The sequence below is a fragment of the Mustela putorius genome, unplaced genomic scaffold, assembly GCF_011764305.1.
Source record: "Mustela putorius furo isolate JIRA1106 unplaced genomic scaffold, ASM1176430v1.1 tig00003854_pilon_pilon_pilon, whole genome shotgun sequence".
Classification (NCBI taxonomy): Eukaryota; Metazoa; Chordata; class Mammalia; order Carnivora; family Mustelidae; genus Mustela; species Mustela putorius.
In genome coordinates this window covers 6088090-6113586 of record NW_025422006.1, presented here as the reverse complement: position 1 = coordinate 6113586, position 25497 = coordinate 6088090, and the positions used below count along the sequence as shown (strand labels likewise).

Below are 25497 nucleotides of genomic sequence, written 5' to 3'. Positions count from 1 at the left end.
AGACATATGGAAAAACGCTCAGCATCGCTTGGCATTGGGGAAATACAAATCAAAACTGCAACAAGATAATACCTCCCACCAGTCAGAATGGCTAAAATGAACAACTCAGAAACTAACAGATGCAGAGAAAGGGGACTCTCCTCCACTGTTGGTGGGAATGCAAACGGAGGCAGCCATTTTGGAAAAGAGTATGGAAGTTCCTCAGAAAATTAAAAATAAAACTTTCCTCTGTCCCAGTCACTGCACTACTAGGTATTTATTCTTGTATCGCAGAGGATACAAACATAGTGACTCAAAGGGTCATGTGCACCCCAATGTTTATAGAGCAATGTCCATAATAACCAAATTGTGGAAAGAGCCCAGATGTCCCATTAACAGATAAAGAAAATGTGGTATATATACACATATACACACACAAATATGTACGTACGCATGTACGTACATACATACGTACAATGGACTAGTATGCAGCCATCAGAAAGAATGAAATCTTGCCATTTGCAATGACATAGATGGAACTAGAGGGTGTTATGCTAAGCAAAATAAGTCAGAGAAAGACAAATACCATATGATTTCACTCATGTGGAATTTAAGAAACGAAACAGATGAACATGGGGGAAAGGAAGGAAAAATAAGATAAAAATAGAGAGGGAGACTAACCATATGAGACTCTTAACTCTAGGAAACAAACTGAGGATTACTGGAGGGGAGGTATGTGGGGAGGCTGGGGTGACTGGGTGATGGGCATTAAGGAGGGCATGTGATGTAATGGGCTCTGGACGTTATACCCAACTGATAAATCACTAAATTCTGCCCCTGAAACTAATGATAGGCTATATGTTAAGTAAATCTAATTTAAAAAATTTTAAAAAGTATATGTTATTCATTCTCTGATTTAAATACCCATACAACTTGTCATTTTTGTAAAACTTAAATTGCTAATTTAATCAGGAAACCAATGAAGACACAACATTAAACACTTGAATTAGCTACTGAAAACCACCTGTTATGGCATGAGTTTGGTGTTTAAAATAAAAAGTAGGGGAGTTCAGGAGGAGAGAACAGGCATGGGTCTTCTCTCGATGCGGTGTAGAATAACAAAACTGGAATTTCTCATCTCACCATCTGGGAAGAGGAGAGAAGAAAGGGAAGAATTATAATGAAAATTGGATTGACAGAACATTGGCAGGAGCTTAAGGGGATGGATTTGGTGTTCTTTGAGAGAAAAGAGACGTTAGTACTGACTTTGAAATGAGGTTGTAAAACAGAACTTGTACCTTTTTTATATTTTCTTTTTCCCCTTCCACATTTAGCCAGTGGACATCTGAACATCTGCTCTGGGCCATGTGTTGACTCTGGGGAATTTCTGTCTGCTGGCTTCTCCCCACTTATCTATGCTCAACCCTTCTCTGTGGTTTAAAAATGAGATAACAACTTATTAGGAGCTTCTCTGTCTTCCTCACATTTATTTTGATGCCTGGCTACTCGGAAAACCATTACGCCTTGATCCCTTCTGCAAATACTGACCACTGCATGACCTGCAACTGCTAGATACGGGGACGCGCAGGTGAACCCGGAGGCGTGCTGCCTGCTTGCTAGACCAGCACTCTGGTGAAGAGAAGGCTGTCCGTGCTCATGTGGTCTGTCTGTCTCATTGTTTACTTGCTCCTTGATCTCTTGGAAGCTCCTGCTCCTCCCACTGTGCAAAAACCACAAGGCCCTGAAGACTTACCTAGTCCTCGGTTGGTCTTTTCCAGAACTGATTTGCTTGATGTCTTAGCTGCAGTTGACAAGGCATCCTGGCCCCTCCAGGATCCCCATCAACTTTGGCCTGTGTGACATTGTGTTCTTTCTTCCGTTGTCCCAGTTCTACCCCCAGATCCTTTCTCTTCTCCTAGAACACACTGTTTTTTAACAACTCCCTCCTCCTCTCCCCAGAGGCAGCCGGCACCTCCTGGGTGCCTGGATCCCTGCTGTCAGCCTCCTCTCTGCCAGGAGTGCACTTTCTCACCCTCCCCAGTAGCCTGCACGTGCCTCCAGCATCTCCTCTATTCAGCAGAACCCACCATCTCCCTCTCCCTTGCCACACCAGGCTTCTCCCTCTCCCCAGACCGCCCCTCCAGGTCTGCTGAGGTGTCTCCCCATGCATGGCACAGGTCCCTCACTTCAGTTTGCAGACTTCAGGGTTCTCTTTCTGCTTGTCCTAAGACTGCCAGCAGGTAAATCACTCTGCAACACAGATCGGCCATGAGCTCCTGGCTTGGAAATCATCTGAGGACCGGCCGTACCCTGCAGGGTCTGAAGAGGCTTCCCCACCCCTCACTCCAGCTCCACTTTTCCCCATTCCCTGCACCCAGTTCTTCAACCCCACTGCCCTGTCCAGCACTCCCAAGCCCTCCCCCTTTCCTGCTCCTAGTCTTTTGTCCTTGTTGATGCCTCTTTCTGCTCCTCCATTAAAGGGCGGCTGGTGTACAGTTTTCTTCCCCAAGATCTCTGTGATCCTGTCTAGGCTGCAGGTCATCTTCCCAGTCTTTGGGTTTCCATAAAAGTTTCTGGGTCTTCCTGTGTGATCATCCTTGCTGTTATTTGTAATCCCATCACATGTTTCACCCTCGACTGTAGACTCCCTGGGGAGGGGCATCCTGACACCTTGCGGCCATTTCAGGCACGTGGACCCACTCTTTGAACATTCTTTAATGGATGTGCTTTGGAGAGATGACTTAGAAGTCTGCTTGTTTATTGCCATCGACACAATTTAATATCTAGACCCAGGGTTGAGAATCTGTAGCCTTTAGGTTGCTTCGGCCCAATGTCTGTGCTCATGAATAAAGTTTTATTGCAACACAGCCACTCTGCAGCTGAATGGCTCACAAAGCCTGAAATAGTTACGAACTGACCTTTTACAGAAGAAGTTTGTCTACCCCAGTATATACCATTGTCCAGACTCCTGAAGGATACAGTATCCGCTGTGGAAGGAAGTGAAGGAAACAATGTTTGCTTCAACTCTTAGCCTTTCACTTTGGCTCTTTGACATATCAGTGTGACTGCTATAGTTAGGGCAGTGGGATTTTTCTATTTATTTAGAGGGAAGTGCAATTAATTTTGTTGTAGAAATGATACAGACAGCCAAGTTAACTAGAGTTGCTCTCTAATTTCTTGATGTTAGAATAGGGTTCTCTGGGGAGAAGTTAAATCTGGTCAAGCTTTATGTTAGTAAAATGTTTTTGGTATTCTCAGTAAAAAGAACTGACCAGCAAGGGTCGCCCAGCTGTGTTACTCGTTTGGCCAGCCTTAGACACTTATTCTGTATTTCAGCCCTAGGAGGAAGCAGCGTGTTCCAGACCCTTCCCCTACCCCTTTGGAGATGAGGAAGGCCATAGGTGGCCAGGGTTTTGAGTTAAAAGTTTTGTGGACCGCCCCCTCACCCCCGCTCCTGCATTTAATATTGTATGGTCTTTTTGTCTTTCTTTCTAGAGGGACGCATGGTCATCCAGGATATTCCTGCTGTCACCAGCAGAGGGCACGTGGAGAACACACCTGACCTGGTGTCTGACTCCACCTACTACAGCAGCTTCTACCAGCCATCTCTGTTCCCTTACTACAACAATCTGTACAATTACCCGCAGTACTCCATGGCCTTGGCTGCGGATTCCTCTTCTGGGGACGTGGGAAGCCCCCTTGGCGGGTCCCCCGTGAAGAACAGCCTTCGGAGTCTCCCAGCACCTTATGTGCCTGGGCAGACAGGAAACCAGTGGCAGGTAAGGCATTACCCAGAGCGACTGGATGTGTCGAGAGCACACACAGACGTACCCATGACCAGCTCACACATGTGTGTGCACGTTATGCCAATGTTGTGAGGGGTTCACGCTCCCATGATGTCATGTGACCCCAGAGATTGGCTGCAGGAATTGTAAGGGAGTATGCTTGTATTCGTTTGCATTTGAAGTTTTACTTTTTTCATTTTATTTTTCACTATCATTTTACATAAAGACCCCGTTGGGTAGAGTCAGATTCACAAGGGGTTCACTGTGTGAGGTCTCTCCCCCTCCAGGCTCATCATCCTCACTTTCTTTGAGCAGCTTAGAACATGGTGGGTGCAGCCTTCTGGCTGGCAGTAATGTTAGTGATGAATTAGCACCTTGGGAGGGAGAAGGGTTATCATCTGTATGTTTCCGTGGAAGCAAGGTAAGAAAAGGAATTAGATCACTGTCATTCTGGGCCAAATTGTTGGTTTTTGTTTTTGTTTTTGTTTTTTTAAGTTGGAAATGAAGATCATCAGTCATACTCAGTGTACAACCAAGAACTTTTATTTTTTTAAAAATATTTTATTTATTTAATTGATACAGAGAGACAGCTAGAGAGGGAACACAAGCAGGGGAAGTGGGAGAGGGAGAAGCAGGCTTCCCGCTGAGCAGGGAGCCCAATGTGGGGCTTGATCCCAGGACCCTGGGATCATTACCTGAGCCAAAGGCAGACGCTTAACTACTGAGCCACCCAGGTACCCCTAACCAAGAACTTTTAAATTAACATCTCAGGTAAAAGAAAGCGTTTTGCATTGTCAGGAAAGGAGTGTTGTACCAGAAGCTGTCCTGCTTCTTCAGCTTTAACCATTTCAATCCTAGAGTACGTGTGAGGCAGGTGGAGGCAGGGAAAGCATTCCCAGGCTGGGTCCCCCTGCTGCAGGAGTGTGGACACACAGGTGCTGACACTCACCCCCGCCAAGCCCCCTCTGACCTCAGTGTTATGATTGTGGGAGAATGTATTTTGGGTATGTTTACCATGTTCGGGTTTTGTCAGTGGGGCTTCCAGCACAGTGGAGAGACATATTTGGGAGTTCAGGGCAAATCTTTGACCTTCTTATGTGCACCTTAAAAAAATGTGAGTTGAACTTTTCCTCTGAGCAATTCTATTCTATTTTGCATTTTTTAGGTGTGGGGAAGTTCTTAATATTCACGCTTCCCCACTTTGTGGATTCTCTCATTACAGTTCGGGATCAAACCTCTTCAGCCCATCAGTATGACTGCTGTAATCCGCTGGGCTACACATTTTCATGTTTTCAACACATTTTATTTTTTAGAATCCTACTTTTTAAGAAGAGACCTTACAGCCTTGTGAGTGTGAGAACTCAGAGTAACACGTGGTAGAGGAAGTACAGTGATTTATGGATCAGTCAGCCTGGACCCCTGCAAGCTTCTCCACATGCCAGCTGGACTTTATTAGTAGGGGCAGGTTTTAGGTTGATTTCTATCAGAGACTCTCTTCTCTGGAAGGAGAAAGATGTATCTTGTAATTCTGAAAAAAACAAAAAACCAAAAATACAGTGCAGTCTATAGATTCTGGGAAGCAGGGACTACTACTGAAGTGTCCTGGTTTCCTGGCTACTTCCAGGCTTTAAGGATAAAGTAGGAAGGTGAACCTATTGCTTATGAGAAAACGGATGAGCAAAAAACATCTTAAGTGTGTTCTGAGAGAAAGCTGGTGAGCTCATGATCAGCTTTAGAGCGAAGTGTAACATCTGCTTCATCAGATTCGTTCAGCAGGCATAAGATGGGAGCTGGCGTATGATGCTTGACACCCTAATGTCTTCTTACTCCACCTGGAAAACCTGGGAATGGAGTGACAGAGGTCTTGGATTTCCTCGGAGGACTCTTGCCAAGTCCCTCCCTCCCAGGGACAGCCAAGAGGAGACAGGCTCCCTCAGCCATCTTCCTTGCCTGGTCTTGGAGAGATATCTCAGGTGCTATGTGCAAGGAGAGAGTACCCCTAGGGCAAGTTCCTGCACCCTGGCTAGCAAAGCGGGAAGGAAGAACTGTGCCCAAACTTTCTTCGTCCTGTGGGGCCAGGCAGCTTTGAGGCTATTCATGCTTTCTCTTGCACCATCGCCTATGGAGAGAGGTTTCCCTGGTTAGCTGCCCAGGAGAGATGCCAAGACATCGTGTAACATATATGTTTATTTTCTAAGGAGGCTGGGCTTAATTTCTTTCCTAGCCAGTCGCCATTGGTAATCTGTTCTCATAGAACAAATTATTTTTGCAGAACCAGGTCCTTTTCTGCTGCTGTAGTTGATTCCCATTCCTCTTAGTAAGTAATAGCACCAGTGATGACAGCCAGTTTTTGCTGGCCAGTGAGTCCTCCTCATGGCCTCAGGAAGCAGATCATGTTGTCTCCTCTTTAGAGAGAAGGACATTGAGACTCAGGGCTGACTTAGCTAAGGTCACACAGCACCAGACAGGAGAGCTGGAGTTCTGGCTCCACAGTGTTTCTCAGCACTAGTTACTGTTGGGTCTGCCAAAAACTCAGGGCCACGGAAACCACCATCAATTAATATGAACATTAAGTCCACCCTGTTTAGTTCTTTTGGGCTTAGAATTTCTACCCAAGTGCTTTGCTTTTTACTGGGGATCTTCTTGGAACGCTCTTCTGATTTTCTTTCTTCACTCATGGAGGTTGGAATTAGGCAGAAACTTCTAGAGTGGTATGGATGTGTGGTTACTTCAGATGGCTGAGAATGGGACCTCTGAAGCTTTCCTGAAATATGTTATCTTGGCAGTTAAGTGTTTAAAATATGCTGAGTTCCCTGCTGTTTGAAAGTTGTTTTTGGAATCTGCATACAACTTTCCTTTGACTATGATTATCAGTAAAGCATATTTAGGTGCACCTGGCAATGTGTCTGTAACCTAGAAAATGATCCTAATGATTGCGACAAGGGAACTTGACCATAGGGCTTCTCCATTCCTTCTAAGTCTGATGCCGTAGGAGTCTGGATTAACCTTATGACCAGATATAAACACAAGCTTGACTTACAACTTTGGTGTGAGACCCGCAAAAAGTAGTTCTTTTGGAAATAAACTCCTAACATCTAAAATGCAAGAGCTGGGGCGCCTGGGTGGCTCAATGGGTTTAGCCTCTGCCTTCGGCTCAGGTCATGATCTCAGGGTCCTGGGATCGAGCCCTGCATTGGCCTCTCTGCTCAGCGGGGAGCCTGTTTCTCCCTCTCTCTCTGCCTGCCTCTCTGCCTACTTGTAATTTCTCTGTCTGTCAAATAAATAAATAAAAATCTAAAAAAATAAAATAAAATGCAAGAGCCTATAGAGATGCAAGCCATCAGTTTGTAAAGTGTCAGGTGACCATCAAGCCAGTGACGATCAGAGCTGCAGTGGGTCCTGTTCGGTTCCAGTTCAGCCCATCCTGCTGCAGAGAAAATGGAGATCCAGAGCAGAAAGGATTCACTCTGTACCCACAGTCAGTGATGGCAGAGGCTGGACTGACAGCTAGGTCTGTTGGATTAGAGGAACCTGGAGTCTCGTGCTGGAACATCTGTATTTGTTTCTAATGTGTGATTCAACTGTTCTTGAAGCTTTGAGCAAAATACAAAACAGCCTTTGAATCTCTGTGTTTTTGTCTGTGAAGTGGGCATAGTCCTGCCTTCATTGTTGCCTGGATACGCAGTGGTAGTGCACCTGCAGTGAGGAGATTACTGCATGGGGAAGCTTCTATGCACACCAAGGGCCATGCCAGCGTGAACCACAGTGACCTGTTTCCATTAAGCATTATTTTTTTAAAATCTACCCATTTTTAGTCTTCTGTTCATATGTATTTTACTTAGTTATCTCAGATCCCCTCTGTAACAAGATACAGAATACATAAGGCACATTTTAGTTGCTGTTAAAAGACTTACATGTGAGTAGGGGCCAAGTATGAAAGTATTGGGAATAATTTTTATCAGGGTTGGGGGAGAAAGAATGTGTTCCACTTAGCAAAGAGAAAACCAAAAGCCTAGACAATGATTATAATGATGCAACATACGTTTAAGATGTGTAAGTTATAGAGAAGTATTAATTAAATAGTGAACACCTTCAAGCAGTACTTACAAGTAGTAAGTGTTACTGCTATTTATAAGAACTGGATCACTCACTCCTTTTGTTTTTTTAAAAGATTCTATTTATTTATTTATTTATTTATTTGACACAGAGAGAGAGACAACGAGAGAGGGAACACAAGCAGGGAGAGTAGGGGAGGGAGAAGCAGGCTTCCCACTGAGCAGGGACCGATGTGCGACTTGATCCCAGGACCCTGGGATCATGACCTGAGCAGAAGATAGACTCTTAATGATTGAGCCACCCAGGCGCCCTGGACGACTCACTTCCTAAACCAAGTTGTTAGGGCAGGCGTGTATGGAACAGCCATCTGAGCTGTGGCCCCACAGTTTCGGAAAGGTGCCCTGGCTCTGTTCTTTGGGCCATGCCCTGTGCCCTCCTGGTGGAAGCTTCCTAGGGGAGGGCAGCATGTGGGTGCTCCCATGCCTGTCGTCATGTTCTTCATCTCCTTTGTGGCAGGTGTCCCACATGTGCATCTGGAGAGCCCCACGCTAGCTTCTCCTGTCTGCATCTTCTCTTGGTCAGACCCTGGCTCCGCCTCAAGGGCCCAAACCTTTGGCAGCATCTCCTCTATCTACCTTCTTGCCTTGCTGCTAGGAGCTGACTTCCTGCCTCACTCCTCGCCAGAGCAAGCCACGGTTCTGTTTGTTATCCTCCTCCCCTTGTTGTTCGGTGGATCAGTGTGTGTTGAGGGAGCAGGACACGTTTCTCAACAAAGAGCTGCCTTTTTGACTCCTAGAAAGAACTGACAGAACTGCAGATCAGCATCATTTTTTAAAGCTAGTCTTCTAAGAGATCAGTAGGGAGGGCCTTGAGTTACTTGCAGAAAGAAATCATTCACTTTTTATTGTAAAGCTGAGGCTTCCGGTAGGTGTCCCTATAAAATCAAGCAAGCCACAAATATTTATTGAGCACCTACTAAGTGCAAAATCTACTAAAAGAAATAGAGCAGCGTAGTAAGTCAACATCCCAGCATCTCAGGCCTCTTTTGTGTGCATGCCCTGCATGCTGAGAGCTGCTGTAATCACCTCAGGGTCTGCCTCCAGCCTCTGGAGATTTGTGACCCAATCACAGATTCCTGTCCTGCTGTGAAACAGGAATAACATTTGTGACACTGGAACAGACTCACGATGAATGGCTAGTTCCGCTGACCAGCAGCTCAATTTCACTTCTGCATTTAATTGCCTGCAAAAGCTGTTTATTGCCTTGTGCACTCCTCCACAGCAACATTATCTCTTAAATAAACATGTTGTACCAGGTTGACAAGGGAGAGGTACATATCAAGTGAGCAGAAATAAATACGGGAGGACTGGGGTCTCCTTTCTGTCCCTCTGGCAGGCGGCCTCTGGATTGCTTTGCAGAAGCTGGGGCCACCAATGTGTAGACTCCCAGGCAGACTCCCATTTGGAACACAGTTCTGGTGCGGTCACAGTGGCAATGCGGGTGATTTTGTTCATTCAGGTGGTTATTTTGGGCCCAATCTGAAGTGTCTTAGCCCATGTATGCTGATGCCTCTCACTGGGTGTGTTCGCTTATTAGATAAGCAGGCACGGAGAGCCTGCTGTGTGGTAGGTATCTGCCACTGAATCAGACAAACATGCGAAATGCAGGTCTTGGGGGGGAATCGTGCTGTTGTCACCTGGACAAAGTGACAGGCAGGAACTTGAGGGTCATCTAAGTAGCCCTGTGTTTGAAACTGAGCTACAAGCAGGAAGGAAAGCTGATTCCAGCATCTGGAGCTTGGAGCTTGGAGAAGGTGCCCCCTTGTGAGCATTCCTGGGATGGCCCTCTAGCACCTTCCATGGGAGGGGGAGTGCAGCAGGGCCACGCAGGGCCTTACAGAAGCCCCTGCACTTTGATGGTCTAGGTCCTACAACAAGCAGCCCCATGGGGCCCTTTTCACACTGCCTCCTCTTTTCATTCGAGTTGCTCAGCATCAGAACAACATGTTAGCGAAAAGATTAAGAGGAAGTGACTTCTGGAGCTTGCGCTATGTGGGGGCAGCCAGCAGCCCCTCCCCACCTCCTAGAAGTCCCACAGGAGGGCCCAGTGGGGGTGCGGGTGGCTTAAATCTGGCTCTTGTTCCCAGGGAGACAGTTCTCATTAACAGTCAGTATTTTTTTTTTTTTTTTTTTTTTTAAAGATTTTATTTATCCATCTGACAGAGAGAAATCACAAGTAGACAGAGAGGCAGGCAGAGAGAGAGAGAGAGAGGGAAGCAGGCTCCCTCTGAGCAGAGAGCCCGATGTGGGACTCGATCCCAGGACCCCGAGATCATGACCTGAGCCGAAGGCAGCGGCTTAACCCACCGAGCCACCCAGGCGCCCCAACAGTCAGTATTTTAAAATACTCTTAAACCTAAAAAACAGTGTTCAGAGAAAAGGAAGTAGAATGTAAAATCCATGTCAGCTTTTAAGGTTTAACAGACTTGAGATCCATTCTTTGTTTGCCCCGGGCCACCAAGCTGTACCATCAGGGATCCCAGGGTGACACACATCTGGCCACCTCAGATTCCAGGTTAGGTCTGAGCTGAGGAGGCTGAAGGGATCAGTGGAACTCGGCTGGGTACAGGGGAGCCAGGACCCGGCACTGGGCCCTCTACCCTTGCTCAGGGTCTCTCTCCCCAAACAAGTCTTGTGATTGCCGGGGCTGCCTTCTCCAAACTGTCCCATGCCAGCCGGTAAAACTAGCCGACGCCTCTCCTCTTAGAGCAAGCTGGGTATTGGCCCCTGTCTGTTGGTGGGTGGACGCGGACTGCCTGTTTTCTCAAGAAAGAAACACCAGCAAAGTTTGCCAGCACACACACAAGGAGAGTTTGTGAGAGCAGATACCATTTAAAATATTTCAAGCAGTTTCTTTCCTTAGGAAAAGGTAATTTCAATAGATTCAGTATTTGCCTGAGGCTGTTAGGGCTAACAACCTTTATTTGGTTTTTAAAGGAGAATTAGAGAGATTTAAGTTCATGTTGATTGAAAGTGTGACAGGTTCTGGGGAGATGGGGTATATTTATTTCGTATCTGACCACTTCCGTGAAATCTGTAGTTTTGATCATTTTGTTGTTGCTTATTTTGGGGTATCCAGGATAGATGCAGAAAAATGGTGGTACTGCTGTTTCCCCCCGGATGCTCCCAGTTCTCATATATGTTCCTGGTGCATTATTCAGTTCCGATACCTGCAGCGGATATTAGAGTCATCTTATTTTACTGGGAATGTGTCTAGTGCTTCACTGTCCTCCATGAGGGTTGTTGTTACCTGTGCTGGTTTTTACAGAGAAATGAGAAAAGAAGGACAAGGGAATTTTTCATAAAGCTCAATTACTCAATTCAAAAAATTGCTTTTAGGGGCGCCTGGCTGGCTCAGCCGGTAGAGCATGCAACTCTTTATCTCAGGGTCGTGAGTTCAAATCCCACACTGGGCGAAGAGCTTACCTTAACAAAACATTTTTTTAATTGTTTTTATTGAGACTATGCTCTCCAACGTTTTGTGAAAATAAAATGATTCTATGAGGTGGCAGGATTTCTTTTGTGTAAATGCCCTCACTCAGCACCATCCCTGCCCCTCGCCGTCTCTGTCTCTTCTCCATCTTACGAGCCTGCGGTCCATAGAGAGTCTGGAAACCTCTGCGTCAGTCACTGTGTGTCACCATGACAACAGCAGGGTTCCCTGGGTCTTCTGCTGCTGCTTTTAGGGATTGTGTCCACTTTACACGCTGCTTAACTCTTTGCGGACAGAGTGGTTTAGTCTCCTTCTTCCTTTCTGCGGCAGCTCTGTGAACATCCAGCATTTTGTGGGACTCCTTCCCATGAACCCCAGGTAGGCTCTGCTGTCTGGCTCAGTGAGGACTCAGGACTCGGCCAGGTCAGGGGGTCAGTCTCAGAGAATCTTCTCTTTAAGGAAACACAGAAGTCCCCACAGACCTCAGGAAGTTTAAAGCCAGAGAAGGGAAGGCATGCGGCTTCTCCAAGTTTGGGGCTACCTTGCCTTTGCTGTGAACTTCCCCTTCAGAAGCCTGTCAAATCTTCGTCGCATTTATACCTTTCTGAAGCATACCTCCTCCCAAGATTCTTCTCTTGGAAGGAGAGGATAATGGCTCCGGCCCTCAGGGGCCTTCTCAGCACAGTCCTGCTCCTGCAGGCAGCACGAGCCCTGAGGCCTGCATGAGTGCAGCCCCCACTCCCTGCCTCTCAGCAATCATCAGCGATGGGCATGGTGGTCAGCATCTGGGGTTTATTGCTTCCTTCTTGAAGGACTTGCTGATTTGTCTCAAAGATGATGAAGGCTTCGTGGCCTTCATGCTTCTGAGCCTGCAGTGAGGGCACTGTGGGAAGGAATCGGTGCCTCGGGGAGGGGGGGTGTGCTCTGGGCCTGAACAGAGCTGAGTGAGGCAGTGGGCATTTTGGAAGCTGCACCCGGAGAGATGGTGAGAGGTGGGCTGAGGGTTCTCTCCTAAGGGCGGCAGGGCACAGGGCGGGCATTTATGCCAAGTGTTTTGGTGCAGATGACAGAAGAGATAGAAGTGGCCTCTGGAAACCTGGCCCTGGGGGCGGGCAGTGCTGACCAGGGACTGGGCCCTTATCATCCTGAGGTGCTGTTTGATAGCCTGCAGGGAGCAGTCCAGTAGCATCCAGGCAGCCCCCGTGTTTAGGGGGGCTCAGGTGTCTAGGAACCTGGGAAGACTCTGGTACATGCAGGTTCATGTCCGTTCTAACACAAGTTCAGTGTCACCTGGATGGAGCTGGAAAACCCTGCACAGTGCTGGGGTACCCCGGGGACTGCTCTGTATTCAGTTGGGGGCAGAAAGAAATACATTATTGGTCTGTTGCAAGATTTTTACATAACCTGATCTCTGAGACAGTAGCACCAGGTCAGTAAAGAATCCAGTAATTTGGGGATTCTGTAGTCTGCTTGAACATCAGATAATTAGATCACAGTTCTTAAAAGCTTTCAGGTTTGATTTGGTTGGGCTAATGGCCAAAATCTTATCTGTTTATATTTGCCCTTTTAGCTTACATTTTTTCCTAAGTAATGTGAATGTGATGCAAAATCAGCTGCTTTTCAGAGTGTTTAAGTACATGGCTGGGTGAGGCTCAAATTTCTTGCAAGCCCATTTTATATGGCTTGCTAAGTGTCCCTCCTTAATTGAAATAAAGACCGAAATCAAGGGAATGCATGGGAGAGGCTAGTTTGCCCTATTTTTAGAAAACTGTATTAGGAATATGACAGTAGAAAGGTTGAGAGAACAGGGTCACAAAACATCTCTGGGGCACCTGGTTGGCCGGCTGGATTGGTAGAATGTGTTACTCTTGATCTTGAGGTTTTAAGTTTGAGCCGCACATTGTTGGGTATAAAGGTTACTTAATAAAATCTTCCCCCAAAAATCTCCACCATATTACAGAGAGTGTATGAGAAATGCATTCACCCATTCATCATTACCGTTCATGTACTGAGTCCCAGCTCTGCCCCTGGCACTGTGCTAGCCTCGCTTACCACCCCCAGGGATAGGTCGCAGGGAAGTGGATTACAGGAGTACCAGAGGACATACGGAGTTCTCAGGTGCTGCTGTGACTGAACCTGGAGCTCTCCTGAGGAGGGCAGTGGAGATGTCGTCCCTGTGCAGTGGTGTGCGGGGGCGGGGGGAGGCTGGGGTCTCATCACCGCTGTTGTTGAGAACGGCCACTGGATGGTGACAATTCAAAGCAGATTGACTTAAACGAGTTTTACTACCTTTTTTTTTTTTTTTTTTTAAGTCATTTTAGAGTAAGAGAGCGTGGGGGTGGGGGAACAGGGGCAGGGAGAGAGGATCTCAGGCAGACTCCCTGCTGAGCACAAATCCCAACATGGGATCCCACAAGCCTTGAGATCATGACCTGAGCCAAAATCCGGTTGGGTGCTTAACCAACGATCCACCCAGGTGCCCAGTGACTTTTATTAATTTTTAACCGCTCTCTGCAGAGAGGAGACCCCCGGTCTGAGCACCCCCAGGACAGGTTGCTCCCAGGGCCCTGTGGGCATCACCCTGGTCATGCACAGCCTCTGGCGAGGGGGTTCATAAGAAAGAGAAACCGGGGAAAAGGGATTATGTCCTTATTTTGTTTTTTACATCTCTTCATCTCATTCCTTCTCATGAGCATTCTTTTTGGCAGTTAGTCATTCTTATCAACCAGTCCTGGGAGAATGCAGGAGAACAAAATAATCCCGTCTTGAGTAATGGTATGGGCTCTGAAAAATGTGAAGGCACATTCTTTGCTCTTGCTCTTTTTCTCTCACTCTGTATGTAACAGAGGCAGGGTAGCATCTGGAGTGGGGTTTCCAAATTTTTACGATTTGAAAAGTAGAAAAAATTCTGAGAAGGGAGTTTTCTTTCAAATACCAAGCCAAAGATCCATATACTTAAAAAACTTATGTATGTGATAAAAAGGTTTGTCTGTCTCCCTCTTTTTTAGCAGACTCCTGGCATACCTGGGAAGGGGCACCACAAAAGAGGGGTCCTGGAGTGGGAACATTGCCATCCCGCTAGTGCACCCGTTGGGGGAAGGGAGGGAGAAGGTGCAGCAGGACCGGTGTTGAACAGCCTTACAGTCTGAGCACTTCATATCTGCTGTCTGTTCAGCAGGCAACCCTCAGGGATTGCTACCACATCTGTGGGTAAGAAGATGGACACTCAGGGAGAGGAAGTAACTTGCCAGGATCACATATCTGCTGAGCGTGGGGTTGGCTTTGAGCCAAGGTTTACCTGACTGCAGAGGGCACATCTGTTCCCTTATATCTCTGCCTTCCTAGTAGGGCAGCTCACATTCTTGGTTTTCCCTGCAAGAAGCCTTGACAGGTATTATATGATGTTTTCTTATAACTTAGGATAGGTCTTATCAGATCTTAGAGGATGTAACATACCTTAGGTGATGTTTTCCGAGACTGGTTATACTAGAGAAAGTGGAGACTCTTATGTCTTCATAAGATTAACCAAATTTAAATCTCGGAGTTTATTGTCCTTCAGCATGGTTCTGTGGCTCCCCATCCTGTCCCCTCTCCTGCCACTCCCTCTTCTGTACACTTCAGGGAAATAGATTTCTGGTCATTCTTGTGTCATTTTGGTTACTTAGAGGTGGGCTGTCCATCACAGTCTTGGAGTGGCCCTTCCATACCGCTAACCCAGGGGGAGTTGGGCAGACCCATCACCCCTCAGCAGCCTGCCTTTGAATTTTTCATACCAGCTCAGGTGAAGTGTGTGTCTGTGCGTGTGCTCGCGTGTAGAAGCAGGCCCCAGACAGTCTCCCCTTGCCCTCCAAGCAGTCTGTCATGTTCAGTACTCATAAGATACCCTTCACACTGCTGATTTATGCTAAAAGTATCCTAATGTTTCTGACAGCTCATGTGTGACATGAATATAATCCATATTTCTTAGAGCAGCTAATCCAAGTGGCTTATTTCCCGATAATGCTGATAGGGCTATATCTCTTGATGTCACAGCCATTGAGATTCTGATGGTAACATATTGTTTGTGGGTCACTAGTTTTGTCTAAAACAGTAGGTTGGAACAGAGTAGCAAAGGTTAATTAAGTTTGTCCATCAAGATGGGAACAGATATGGATGCCTCTAACACTTTCGGTCCTAAAATCAAAGTTCCCAAATGTGTGATTATAGGCTCATTTTCCTCTCATTTTCAGACGTTCCCCCTCCGCACAGCCCCTACCAAAAAGTTTCTTATTTGATCTTGAAGCAGGGAAAACACAGAAGAACTGGTAAAAGCCAAAGGTAGTGAGGAGGTCTTTATAATCAGACGTCTTAACTTACAGCGGGTAGGGCGGCTAGGGCTAGTGGAGAAGCTTCCAAGGCGGACTTGCTCTGTTTGTATCCTGCTTCTCTGTTTAATCTCTTTATGAGTGGAAGCTGGTCACTTCATCCCCCTGAGCTGTTGGTTCTCCTTATGTTAATGATTATTTCACTGTGAGGACTCCCAGAGAGCAGAGAGGACAGGTCTCTCTAGCATCTCTCAGTGAATTTACTCAATTTTTCTTTCCTTTCCTCCTCTGAAAGTCCATTCGTCCTGTGGTCAAGAACCAACATTTTCTCGGGGTGCCTGGGTGGCTCAGTGGGTTAAAGCCTCTGCCTTTGGCTCAGGTCATGATCCCAGGGTTCTGGGATCGAGTCCCGCATCGGGCTCTCTGCTCAGCAGGGAGCCTGCTTCCTCCTCTCTCCCTCTCTCTCTGCCTGCCTCTCTGCCTACTTGCAATCTCTATCTGTCAAATAAATAAAATCTTAAAAAAAAACCAACCATTTTCTCAAGAAAATTACTTTAAGAAAGTCGCCATGAGGGGTGCCTGGGTGGCTCAGTGGGTTGAGGCTTTTGATTTAGGCTCAGATTGTGGTCTCAGGGTCCTGAGATCAAGCGCCGAGTAGGGTTTTCTGTTTGGCGGGGAGCCTGCTTCCTCCTCCCCCCTCTCTCTCTGCCTGCCTCTCTGCTAACTTGTGATCGCTCTCTGTCAAATAAATAAATAAAATCTTAAAAAAGAAAGAAAGAAAGAAAGTCGCTGTCACAAGCCCCCACCGCCTTGCTGAAGAGGGGTTATAATGATTTCAGAGACTCACCATAATCGCCGAAACGGGGAGTCCTGTGTCGAGAGTTACCAGCCTGGTTCTCAAAATGCAGACTTTCCACGCCCTTTTCCACCAGCTACTTTGCTGAAGCTGTGTTTTCTGTTGGCATTCATGTAGATGCTTTTCTGTCTAGCTCTGGAAAACTTCAAGTGGTTTAGATTTGTGAATCAAAACAGATGGAAATACTGACCCAGGAGTTGGGTAGTCCAGCAGAGATGCGTGGCTTGGGAAGATGAGGGAGGCGCTGGGCTGGCTGTAGCCGAGACTGTGGGCAGGCAGACCAGCACCCCCAGCCCCCTGAAGTGCATCTGAATCTTTCCAGGGTCCAGGAAAGGAACCATTTTATAAAATGGGTTTTTTTCTTGTGGCACCTGTTTTTTGAAAGTCCTTGCTTCCTTTTACCAGATTTATATACCAGTGTCTTTCAAACATTTTAGATAGATCCAGAGTAAGAACTTAATGTTTTATATTGTGATTGAGTTCATGTTTACACATATACACAAACACAAAATGAAACATTTCATACAACAGTTCTCCCTCATACCATAGATAATGAGAGTTCAGATTTTTCTCCTATTTTATTCTATTCAGTTTCATTTGACAGAGACAGAGACAGGGAGAGAGGGAACATAAGCAGGGGGAGTGGAAGAGGGGAAAGCAGACTCCCGACTGAGCAGGGAGCCTGATGCAGGGCTGGATCCCAGGACCCTGGGATCATGACCCGAACTGAAGGCAGCCACTTAAGGACTGAGCCACCCAGGTGCCCCTGTTTTGTTGTTGTTGTTTGTTTTTGTTTTGTTTTGTTTTGATGCTGATCGCAACCTGCTGAATTAGGTCACTTGCAGTCACAGTGCTGCGTTTTGGAAAATACTGTCTAAGGAGTAAACCCTGTTCTCTCAACACCACAGATGCACATGGTGAAACCAAACAACTGAGCAGCACAAGTTAAAAATTAATTTGGGTTTTTTAAAATGTGGAAATAATCCTATTTAATTGTTTTGTATAAGGACAAGCATAACAGACCAGTGACAATGTGCTTGTCCTGATCCCTGTAGAGTGTCCACTTCTTAAACTGTGTGTGGGAGTGGTGTGGCTCTTCATGCCCTCTCTGGGCACGAGGGAGTCGAGGGAGGCTTACTGTATGTTCTCACAGTCTGTGTTGGTTCTGTATCTCTAGACGACTTGCTTATTGTTCGGTGATGCATCTTGTGGTGCATCTTATGACTATTTTTCCTGTGTTTTGTATCTGCTGCTGTGAATCCAGACCTGACATCGAGCTCCTTTCCTTCCATTCTTTCTGAGAAGGCACACTCACACAGGTTTCATGTTGCATTTGCCTGTCTTGTCCCAGACTTCCTGGAGCTTGGGGAATTGTGGGGTTTCAGGTGTCATAGAGGTGTCATTGCTTAACTGATTGTCCTTCCTGCTCTACTGCGTGGCCGTCCTCTTCCTGTTTTTTCTCCCACCTCCTCTCTGAGGAGCCTCCCTTCTGTTTTTGGGCACATAGCTCTTAGCTTCTTCAGCTGACCCTCCGAGCCAGCCCCTTCCCCTATGGCTCACTGGACAGATCTACCCAGGCTTTGGGGGACTCTCCTGCAAGGGCCCGAGGTGGCACAAGGCCAGTCTCGACGTGCTGTCCCCTTGTCTTCCCCGCACTGAGAAGAGACGTGGAGGGCATCCCAGGAACATGAGCCCCAGAGAGAACGCAAGGTGGACATAGCAGAGGAAGTTAAGGCTGGGTTAGAGAAAGCTGACCGCCAGAGGACCCGAGGGACAAGGAGGGAAAAGGGGAAGGACGGGCTGTGTCCCAAGAGTCAGCATTTGCCATGTTGATATTTCAGTCATCTCTGAAATGTGCACATAAGAGCCATCATTTTTAGCTTGTGTATTAAGAAGAATCCTTTCCAGCTGTGATGTGTGGCATCCCAGAGGATGAATGAGGCGTGTGTTTCAGGAGGTGAATGGGCACTTGCCCTTTGGGTAAAGCACATCCGCAGGTGAGGTCTGTGGGCGAGGAAGGCTCACAGGGGGTGGTGAGGGGAGTGTGGGAGCAGGCATCCCATCCAAGGGTTTGAAAAGAAGCTTCTATTAAAGCCGAAGATACCCTTTAATGAGGATGAAAGTCAGCCCCCAGCCTTCACTCCTCACATCACCAGGAGACCTGGAATTCCACAGCGTGTGAAGAGCCCTGCCTTTTTTTCAGAAATACATTTCTGTTCACAAAACCAAAGGTTCATCCCAAATGTGGCTTTTGCGCCTTAAAGAGCTATAAAGCACATGGTACTGCCAAGGTTATCTTCTTACTATTCGTTTTAATATCAGGGTTTGCACTTGGGAATTTTATCCTGTACGGTTCTCCAGAAGGCTGTTTCCTTTCCTGGCCAGCCCTGCTTTGCAGCTGAGCGGGGCTCCGTGAATAGCTGGTCCGCGGTGTGGTCTTAGAGACCCCTCTCAGATGGGGCGGGCTCTTCTCTGCAAGATCACGCTCTTCCCGGCCCAGGTGCCCCCATACAACCAGGGAACAGTATTTAGGATTTTTTTTTTTAAAGGAAGTAGGGTCTTATATTTTTATGTTTTGTTGGGATTTTATTGTAACTATAAAAAAGAGTGACTAAGGTATATAAAAAGAAACCTGTGGTTCAGATTTATTGTGCTATATGTCCTCAACAGTTTAATAAAAGAAAACCCAAAGCTCTTAGGTGTTCCTCTGGGGTTAATACTAACACCACGCACATTCCCCACCAGCCCAGTTTCTATCTGTGGGTCACACTCTGGTTCAGAGACGTAGAGTGGGTAATAAGATTATAAAACATGTCTCTTGCTTGCCAGCTACCACATGCTAATAGTAATGGGATTCATAATTCACTGGATACTGGGTTTTTAGGTTTTACTTGGTTCGTTTGTTTAATTTAAAGGAACAAAAAAAATAAAATCTTGAGAAGAAAACAAGGCTTCCCTGAATAAAGGGGAAAAAATTAGATCCTTTTAGCAGAACTGAACACTGCCTCTAATTTGTGTACAAGTTCTGTCCTCACTTGGCCATTTGAGCCGGAGGTGAGGGGCTGAGCATAAGCAGGGACTAGGGGTGTTTAAAGCAAGTTTTCTCAACCTTGGCACTCTTGAAATGCTGGGTTGGCTAGTTCCTGCTGTGTGGGAGCCATCCTGTGCATCGCATCCCCCTCTGCTCACTAGACGCCCACAGCACACCCTTCCCCGCCCCTCCCCTAGCTGTGACCGGCAGAAGTGTCTCCCCAAGTCACCAGATGTTCCCAGGGGACACACTGCCCCCAGTAAGTACTACTGCTTTCAAGTAAAGCAAGTTTCAAACATTTCCTTGTTTACCCATTTGTCTAATCCCAAAGCAGCCAGGACTGTGGCTTTTGTTTCTTGTTCTTTTTCGGGGGGGGGGGGGCAGTGGTTAGAAGGTAACTAGAAGGGACCTAGCGTTTGAAATCACATTTTGCCATGCCTTTTCCTAAACAAGTCACAATCTGATATTGGCTTCACATTTCAGAGACTTACATACATGCTTAGAAATGCTACGGTTGACCCTTGAAAGGAACAGGTATCAACTGCATGAATCCACTTTTATGCGAATTTATTTCCTGGTCAGTATAACACAGTTCTGTAAATGTGTTTTCTTTTCCTTATGTTTTCTTAATAGTGTTTTATCTCCCTAGCTTAGTTCATTCTAAGGATACTCTTTGTGTGTGTTAATTTTACCATGTTATCAGTAAGACTTCAGTCAACAGCAGATTATTTAATAGTTGAATTTTGGGAGCGTCAGCAGTTACATGTGGATTTTCGACTGCATGGGGAGGTTGATGCCCTCCTCTGTCGTTGAAGAGTCAGCTGTGCGTAGAACCATCCTTCGGTCCAGGTGATCGCATGGATGGTTATTTGTGTTATTCTTCACGTTGAATGTGGCTGATGTGATAAATGGCTTCAGCAAATTCGTATTTAAATAACCTCAGTTGGAATCTGGCCCTTCATATCTTTTTCTTTTCCTCGAAGTCTTTTGTAGCTCAGTGATCTTGGGATTCATTTGGGAAATTCAGTGTTTGAGTTCAAATCCCTCAACTCTTAGTTCTAAATAATCTTTGTTATGTGATGCTTTCTAGAAATAGCAGGAATTAAAGGGAAAAATTAACATGCATGGGTTTGAAATTGTTTCGTTTTTGGTAAGCTTTAGTTTAAGGGAAAAAACTCTATAGTTTATTTGGATCTCTGCAAATACAACACAACTTGAGATTGGCTGCAGTTGACCTGTCTGTCAGACTTAACCTTCTGCATTTTTTAGTTAATACTCGGGGTTTCATACTTCTTGGGGGTGTGGGAAATATGTCAGTACATTGGGGTCACTGGCTGTCAATCTTGACATCACATTAGTATTACCTGGGGAATGGATAAAAAAGATGTGGTCCATATATACAATGGAATATTATGCAGCCATCAGAAAGGATGAATGCCCACCATTGCATCCACATGGATGGAACTGGAGGGGATTCTGCTGAGTGAAATAAGTCAGGCAGAGAAAGACAATTATCATATGGTTTCGTTCATATGTGGAACATAAGAAATGGTGCTGAGGATCATAAGGAAAAGAACGGAAAACTGAATGGGAAGAAATCAGAGAGGAGGACAAACCATGAGAGACTCCAGAAAACAAACTGAGGGTTACAGAAGGGAGGGGCGGGGGGATGGGGTGACCGGGTGGTAGTTATTAGGGAGATCACCTATTGGGATGAGCACGGGGTGTTACATGCAACTAATGAATCGCTGAACTCTACAACAAATACTAATGATGTACTATATGCAGTTACCTGGGGAGCTTTGAAATAGCCCAGGGCCAGGCCACCTCCCAGACCACTGAAATCAGATACTCTAGTGGTGGAGCGCAGACCTGAGTGCTGGGTGATCTCCTCCCTTTCCTCCAGTGAGAGTGAAGGTTGTAAACCTGTGTACCTTTTTTATACATAAAGTTTTATTCGAACATAGCCATGCCCATTCATTTACAGATTGTCAAGAGACCTTCAGGCTTGCAAAGCCTAAAATATTTCCTGTTTGGCCTTTTACCAAAAACATTTGCTGATCCCTGCTCTGGACTCATAGTGAACATTATTCAACATTTTGAAAAGAGGCTTTATACAAATTCAGAGTAAAAGAAAAAAAAAAAATCCAGCATTTTGCAGAGCCTGCAGGTCTCAAAACCTGTCAGTTTACTTGTATACAGAGAACATTGAAAAGCATTTTCCTTGAAGAACTAACTTGCAGATGTCAAACCAGAAGATCTAACCAGCTTAGCACCTGCTGTGGGTGTCGGGGGAAGCCTCACCATTTGTTGTGATGTTGTGTGTGTTAAAGCTGACAGTTGGCTTCTTGCTCAAAGTTCATTACGTAGACTGCAGGGGACTTTAGGGAGGTCTGTAGAGGCAGCAATGGCTCTTTGATTTGAAGAGAGTTGGAGTTTGGTCTTAGATGGTGGCAGACCTCTGAGAAAATTCCTTTAGCTCTGAGGAATCTCCTGTATAAAAGGAAAAATCATGAAAACTTACAGTGATATTTACATGATTTCCATCCTCCCTCCATTCAGGTGGAAAGTTGGCAGTGATAAACAGTGGATCAAAAGAGTTTTTTAGAAGGTCCTTTTTTGGTTGTGGGGCCCTGAAGGTGTGAAGTATGAGAGAAAGGATCATTTACTCTAGTCCCTTGTCACCAGCATGAGGTTTCTGAGCCAGAAGGATCAGCATCTCCTGTGCCAGACTGAGGCCCTACCACACTCTTACTGAATCAGAATCTGCTTAGCCCCAGGCCATTTGCATACATATTAAGAGGGCCCTGGGATGCACTGGTATAACCGATATTGGCTTCTGTGCAGTTAAGTGGTCCCTACCCTCCTCAGTGATTTCATGGCCCTTTAATGGCTCTCCTGACCTGGGGTTCTTCATTATGGGCAGGCAGGTTTTCCCTTTTGGCTACTTCCAAGTATAGCCTGCTCAGCCTCTTACTTAATAAGGATTTATGTGATGATAGGAGATGAAAATGGTGTGATTAAACTGGAAGAGATACCAATTAATATGCTTCAGAGAAACACAGTAGGAAGGATAAAGGGAGCTTGCCAGATAAACTTCAATTGAGAGAAAATAATCAATTGGAATACAGTTGTCTTTGTTTTGCCAAGAAGAAGTAATCAACCCATCAGAGCATTCATTTGTTCTGGGGATCACTTGCGAGGGTTGAAAAAGTACACACAGGCCTGTAGTCATTGGGAAATTGTCCAAAATTTAATATTCGTAGATAATCTTGGGGAAGCCCAGTATGTAAAATTGCCCTGCCAGCCTCTGTCATGTTAGTATGAGTTTCTTAATCAAGTAGCATTATTGGATTGAAAAACACGATTTTGAACTTACTCTTTAATTCACGGACAGAGTTGATTTTTCCTGAACATTCCCTTAAATTGAATTTTTAAACAAAGTTAATACCATTGAAATTTAATTTTTTAAATGTAGTATAAATAGGGGTACCTGAGTGGCTCAGTAGGTTAAAGCCTCTGCCTTCGGCTCAGGTCATGATCCCAAAGTCATGGGATCCAGCCCCGAATCGGACTCTCTGCTCAGCAAGGAGCCTGCTTCCCTTCCTCTCTCTGCCTGCCTCTCTGCCTACTTGTGATATCTGTCTGTCAAATAAATAAATAAAATCTTAAACAAAAATGTAGTATAAATAATTGAAGTCTAGCTGTTCTTGCTGGGAAGACAGGATCACATCTCAGTGTCTGTACCAGGGGTCATGCAAGAAAATAGAACAGCTCCACAACTTTGTGGAAGTGGGTGGGGGAGCTTCTAAGTCTTCGGGTCACATCACCTTACCTTTAAATGAGAGGTCAGGAAGCAATGGAGAGCTGCTCCATACATAAAAGCTTCCCCAGTGTCCCAAAGTCAGAGTCTCATTTGCCAGTCATGTGTCTACATGACTGCAAAGTCAGCCTTCAATGTCTCCCTGCATGTCCTGTTTGCAGAATCCACATCACCTTAGAGGGTCTGGGAAGTGGAGATCCCAGACTTGGGTTTTTTGCTATAGGGAGAGCATGGAAGGGGGTTGGGAAGAGACGTTGAGGACGGTATCGGGCACGTCATTGCACGAATGGCAACAGCTTACCCTTACACAAGCTTTACGTGCTGTCTTTTTTTTTTTTTTAATGTTCTTTTTTATATGAACACAGTGAGGTAACCAAAGTGAGATGCCTGTTTTACACATGAGGGAAAGTGAGGAAGCAAATAACTTGTTTATGGCTAAGTAACTAGACAGAGCTGCAGCAACGTGTTGGCTCCTGGGCCGTGTTGTTCCTCTATTGCTGTGTCCTTTAGTGCTTGTTAACTGAGTATCACGTGACCAAATGGGGCTTCAGGAGTGCTCCAGTAAGGACCCCAAGATAGAAAAGTCACCTAAAGGATGCACAGTTAAGAGTTTCTAGGGTCACTGTGCTAGGGGTGGAGTGCATTTTCATGGTTGAAGATAACTTCCAACAGCAATAGTCTGTTCTCTTAGAGTCAGGCAGTTCTTGTAATCATTGTAAAATGCAACTTTGGGCTCAATGTATTCCTTTCTTTTTTCTCAAGCAGATGAAAAACTCGGAGAACCGCCACGCAGTGAGTTCCCAGTACAGGATGCATTCTTACTACCCGCCTCCCTCCTACCTGGGCCAGAGCGTGTCCCAGATCTTCACTTTCGAGGATGGCCCCTCTTACTCAGAAGCCAAAGCCAGTGGTAGGTGTCTGGATGCACAGCTTGGATTGGGGTGGAGGGAAGATGAGGGGCCAATGCTGGGTCCCTGGACCACTCCGAGGTCTTGCAAGTCAGGAGCTTGTGGGAGCTTACCTTGTGACTCCTCTGTGAGCATCCTTTACAGTATCTCGTTAGGGAATGCTTTTGCTTTAATATCACGTCTTTTTGGACTACCTGGAGTGACAAGAATAAAATGAGAGACTCCCATCAGAACCTAAAAAAATGTATTTTCTGGAGGAGCACTATGAAATACAGGTTCAGAGGAAAATGTGGCTCAAACCCTGATACTTTTGGTGAGGTAATTTCTCTGTATTGAATACTTGTACTGTATTGAAAACTTTCCCATTTCAAAATTGAAGGCATATTCATCTTTTGGGGGAGGAAATGAAATAACTTAATAAAACATTTTTGAATACAATAGATGTCGGAGTTTATGCAGTAGCAATGCAAATAACTCTGATGTAATAGCTTTAAAATAAAAAATGGCTGTTTAATGAACCAAAGCGGTTTGAAATACACAATTCCTCACCTTCAGTTTTAACCTTCTCCCAAGCATTTACACTGTGGTGATGGGCAGGTCTTTTATGACTGCTGTGTTTGTAGGCCCCGTTTTTAAGTTCTTTATATTTAAGCTTTATCTTTTGATCAAGGAAAGTGAGAAGATTACAGTCAAGGCTGTAAGTAAGAATCAGGGTAATAGTGTGTGACCTGCTAGTAAACCAACAGTTGGCCCTTGGCCTGTGCCAAATAAGAAGAGGTTTGTTCTCTGAGTAAGTTGACACTCTACAGAGAACTTGTTTCTTTGTAAAGCAGGCGTTGAGACAACGAGAATCAAAACCATGCTTTGATTTCCAAATTCAGAATAAGAAAGTCTAAAAAAAGCTGGGCAAGTTATGCTTTATATGCCGTACTGAAGTGAAATAGAGGATTTCATTAATGCAGAGCGTAGAGGACAAGAAAACGGATCCGTTGGAACTGAAGAGGGGCTGAAGCACCCGTTACTGACTGCACTTTGACTTTCATTAATGACCATTTATTGTCAGGAATGGACAAGCACAGCTCCGTGTGATAAATATTCATACCACAGAACATATGGCGATGTGGTCCTTCTTTCACACTCTGTTTGATTCTATATATTTATCTGGCTTTTAAGCTCTTTAGGGACAGAGAACACATCTTAGTTACCTTTTTACCTGTTATGATGCCTTTTATTTGTTATTTATTGTTTGAGCGAATGAATGAA

The 25497-nt window shown here is 45.6% G+C and overlaps 1 protein-coding gene across 2 annotated transcripts in view; it reads left to right on the top strand.

The window, feature by feature from the left end:
- The window catches only part of DMRT1 (doublesex and mab-3 related transcription factor 1), a 107182-nt gene that overhangs the window by 39218 nt on the left and 42467 nt on the right, over nucleotides 1–25497 (top strand). The window contains exons 3-4 of one of the 2 annotated variants that reach the window (XM_045065114.1): nucleotides 3475–3758; nucleotides 24089–24236. In XM_045065114.1, the coding sequence (XP_044921049.1) occupies nucleotides 3475–3758; nucleotides 24089–24236 (432 nt within the window). The remainder of the gene's footprint in view (nucleotides 1–3474; nucleotides 3759–24088; nucleotides 24237–25497) is intronic. The other variant, XM_004766204.3, reaches the window with a different exon arrangement.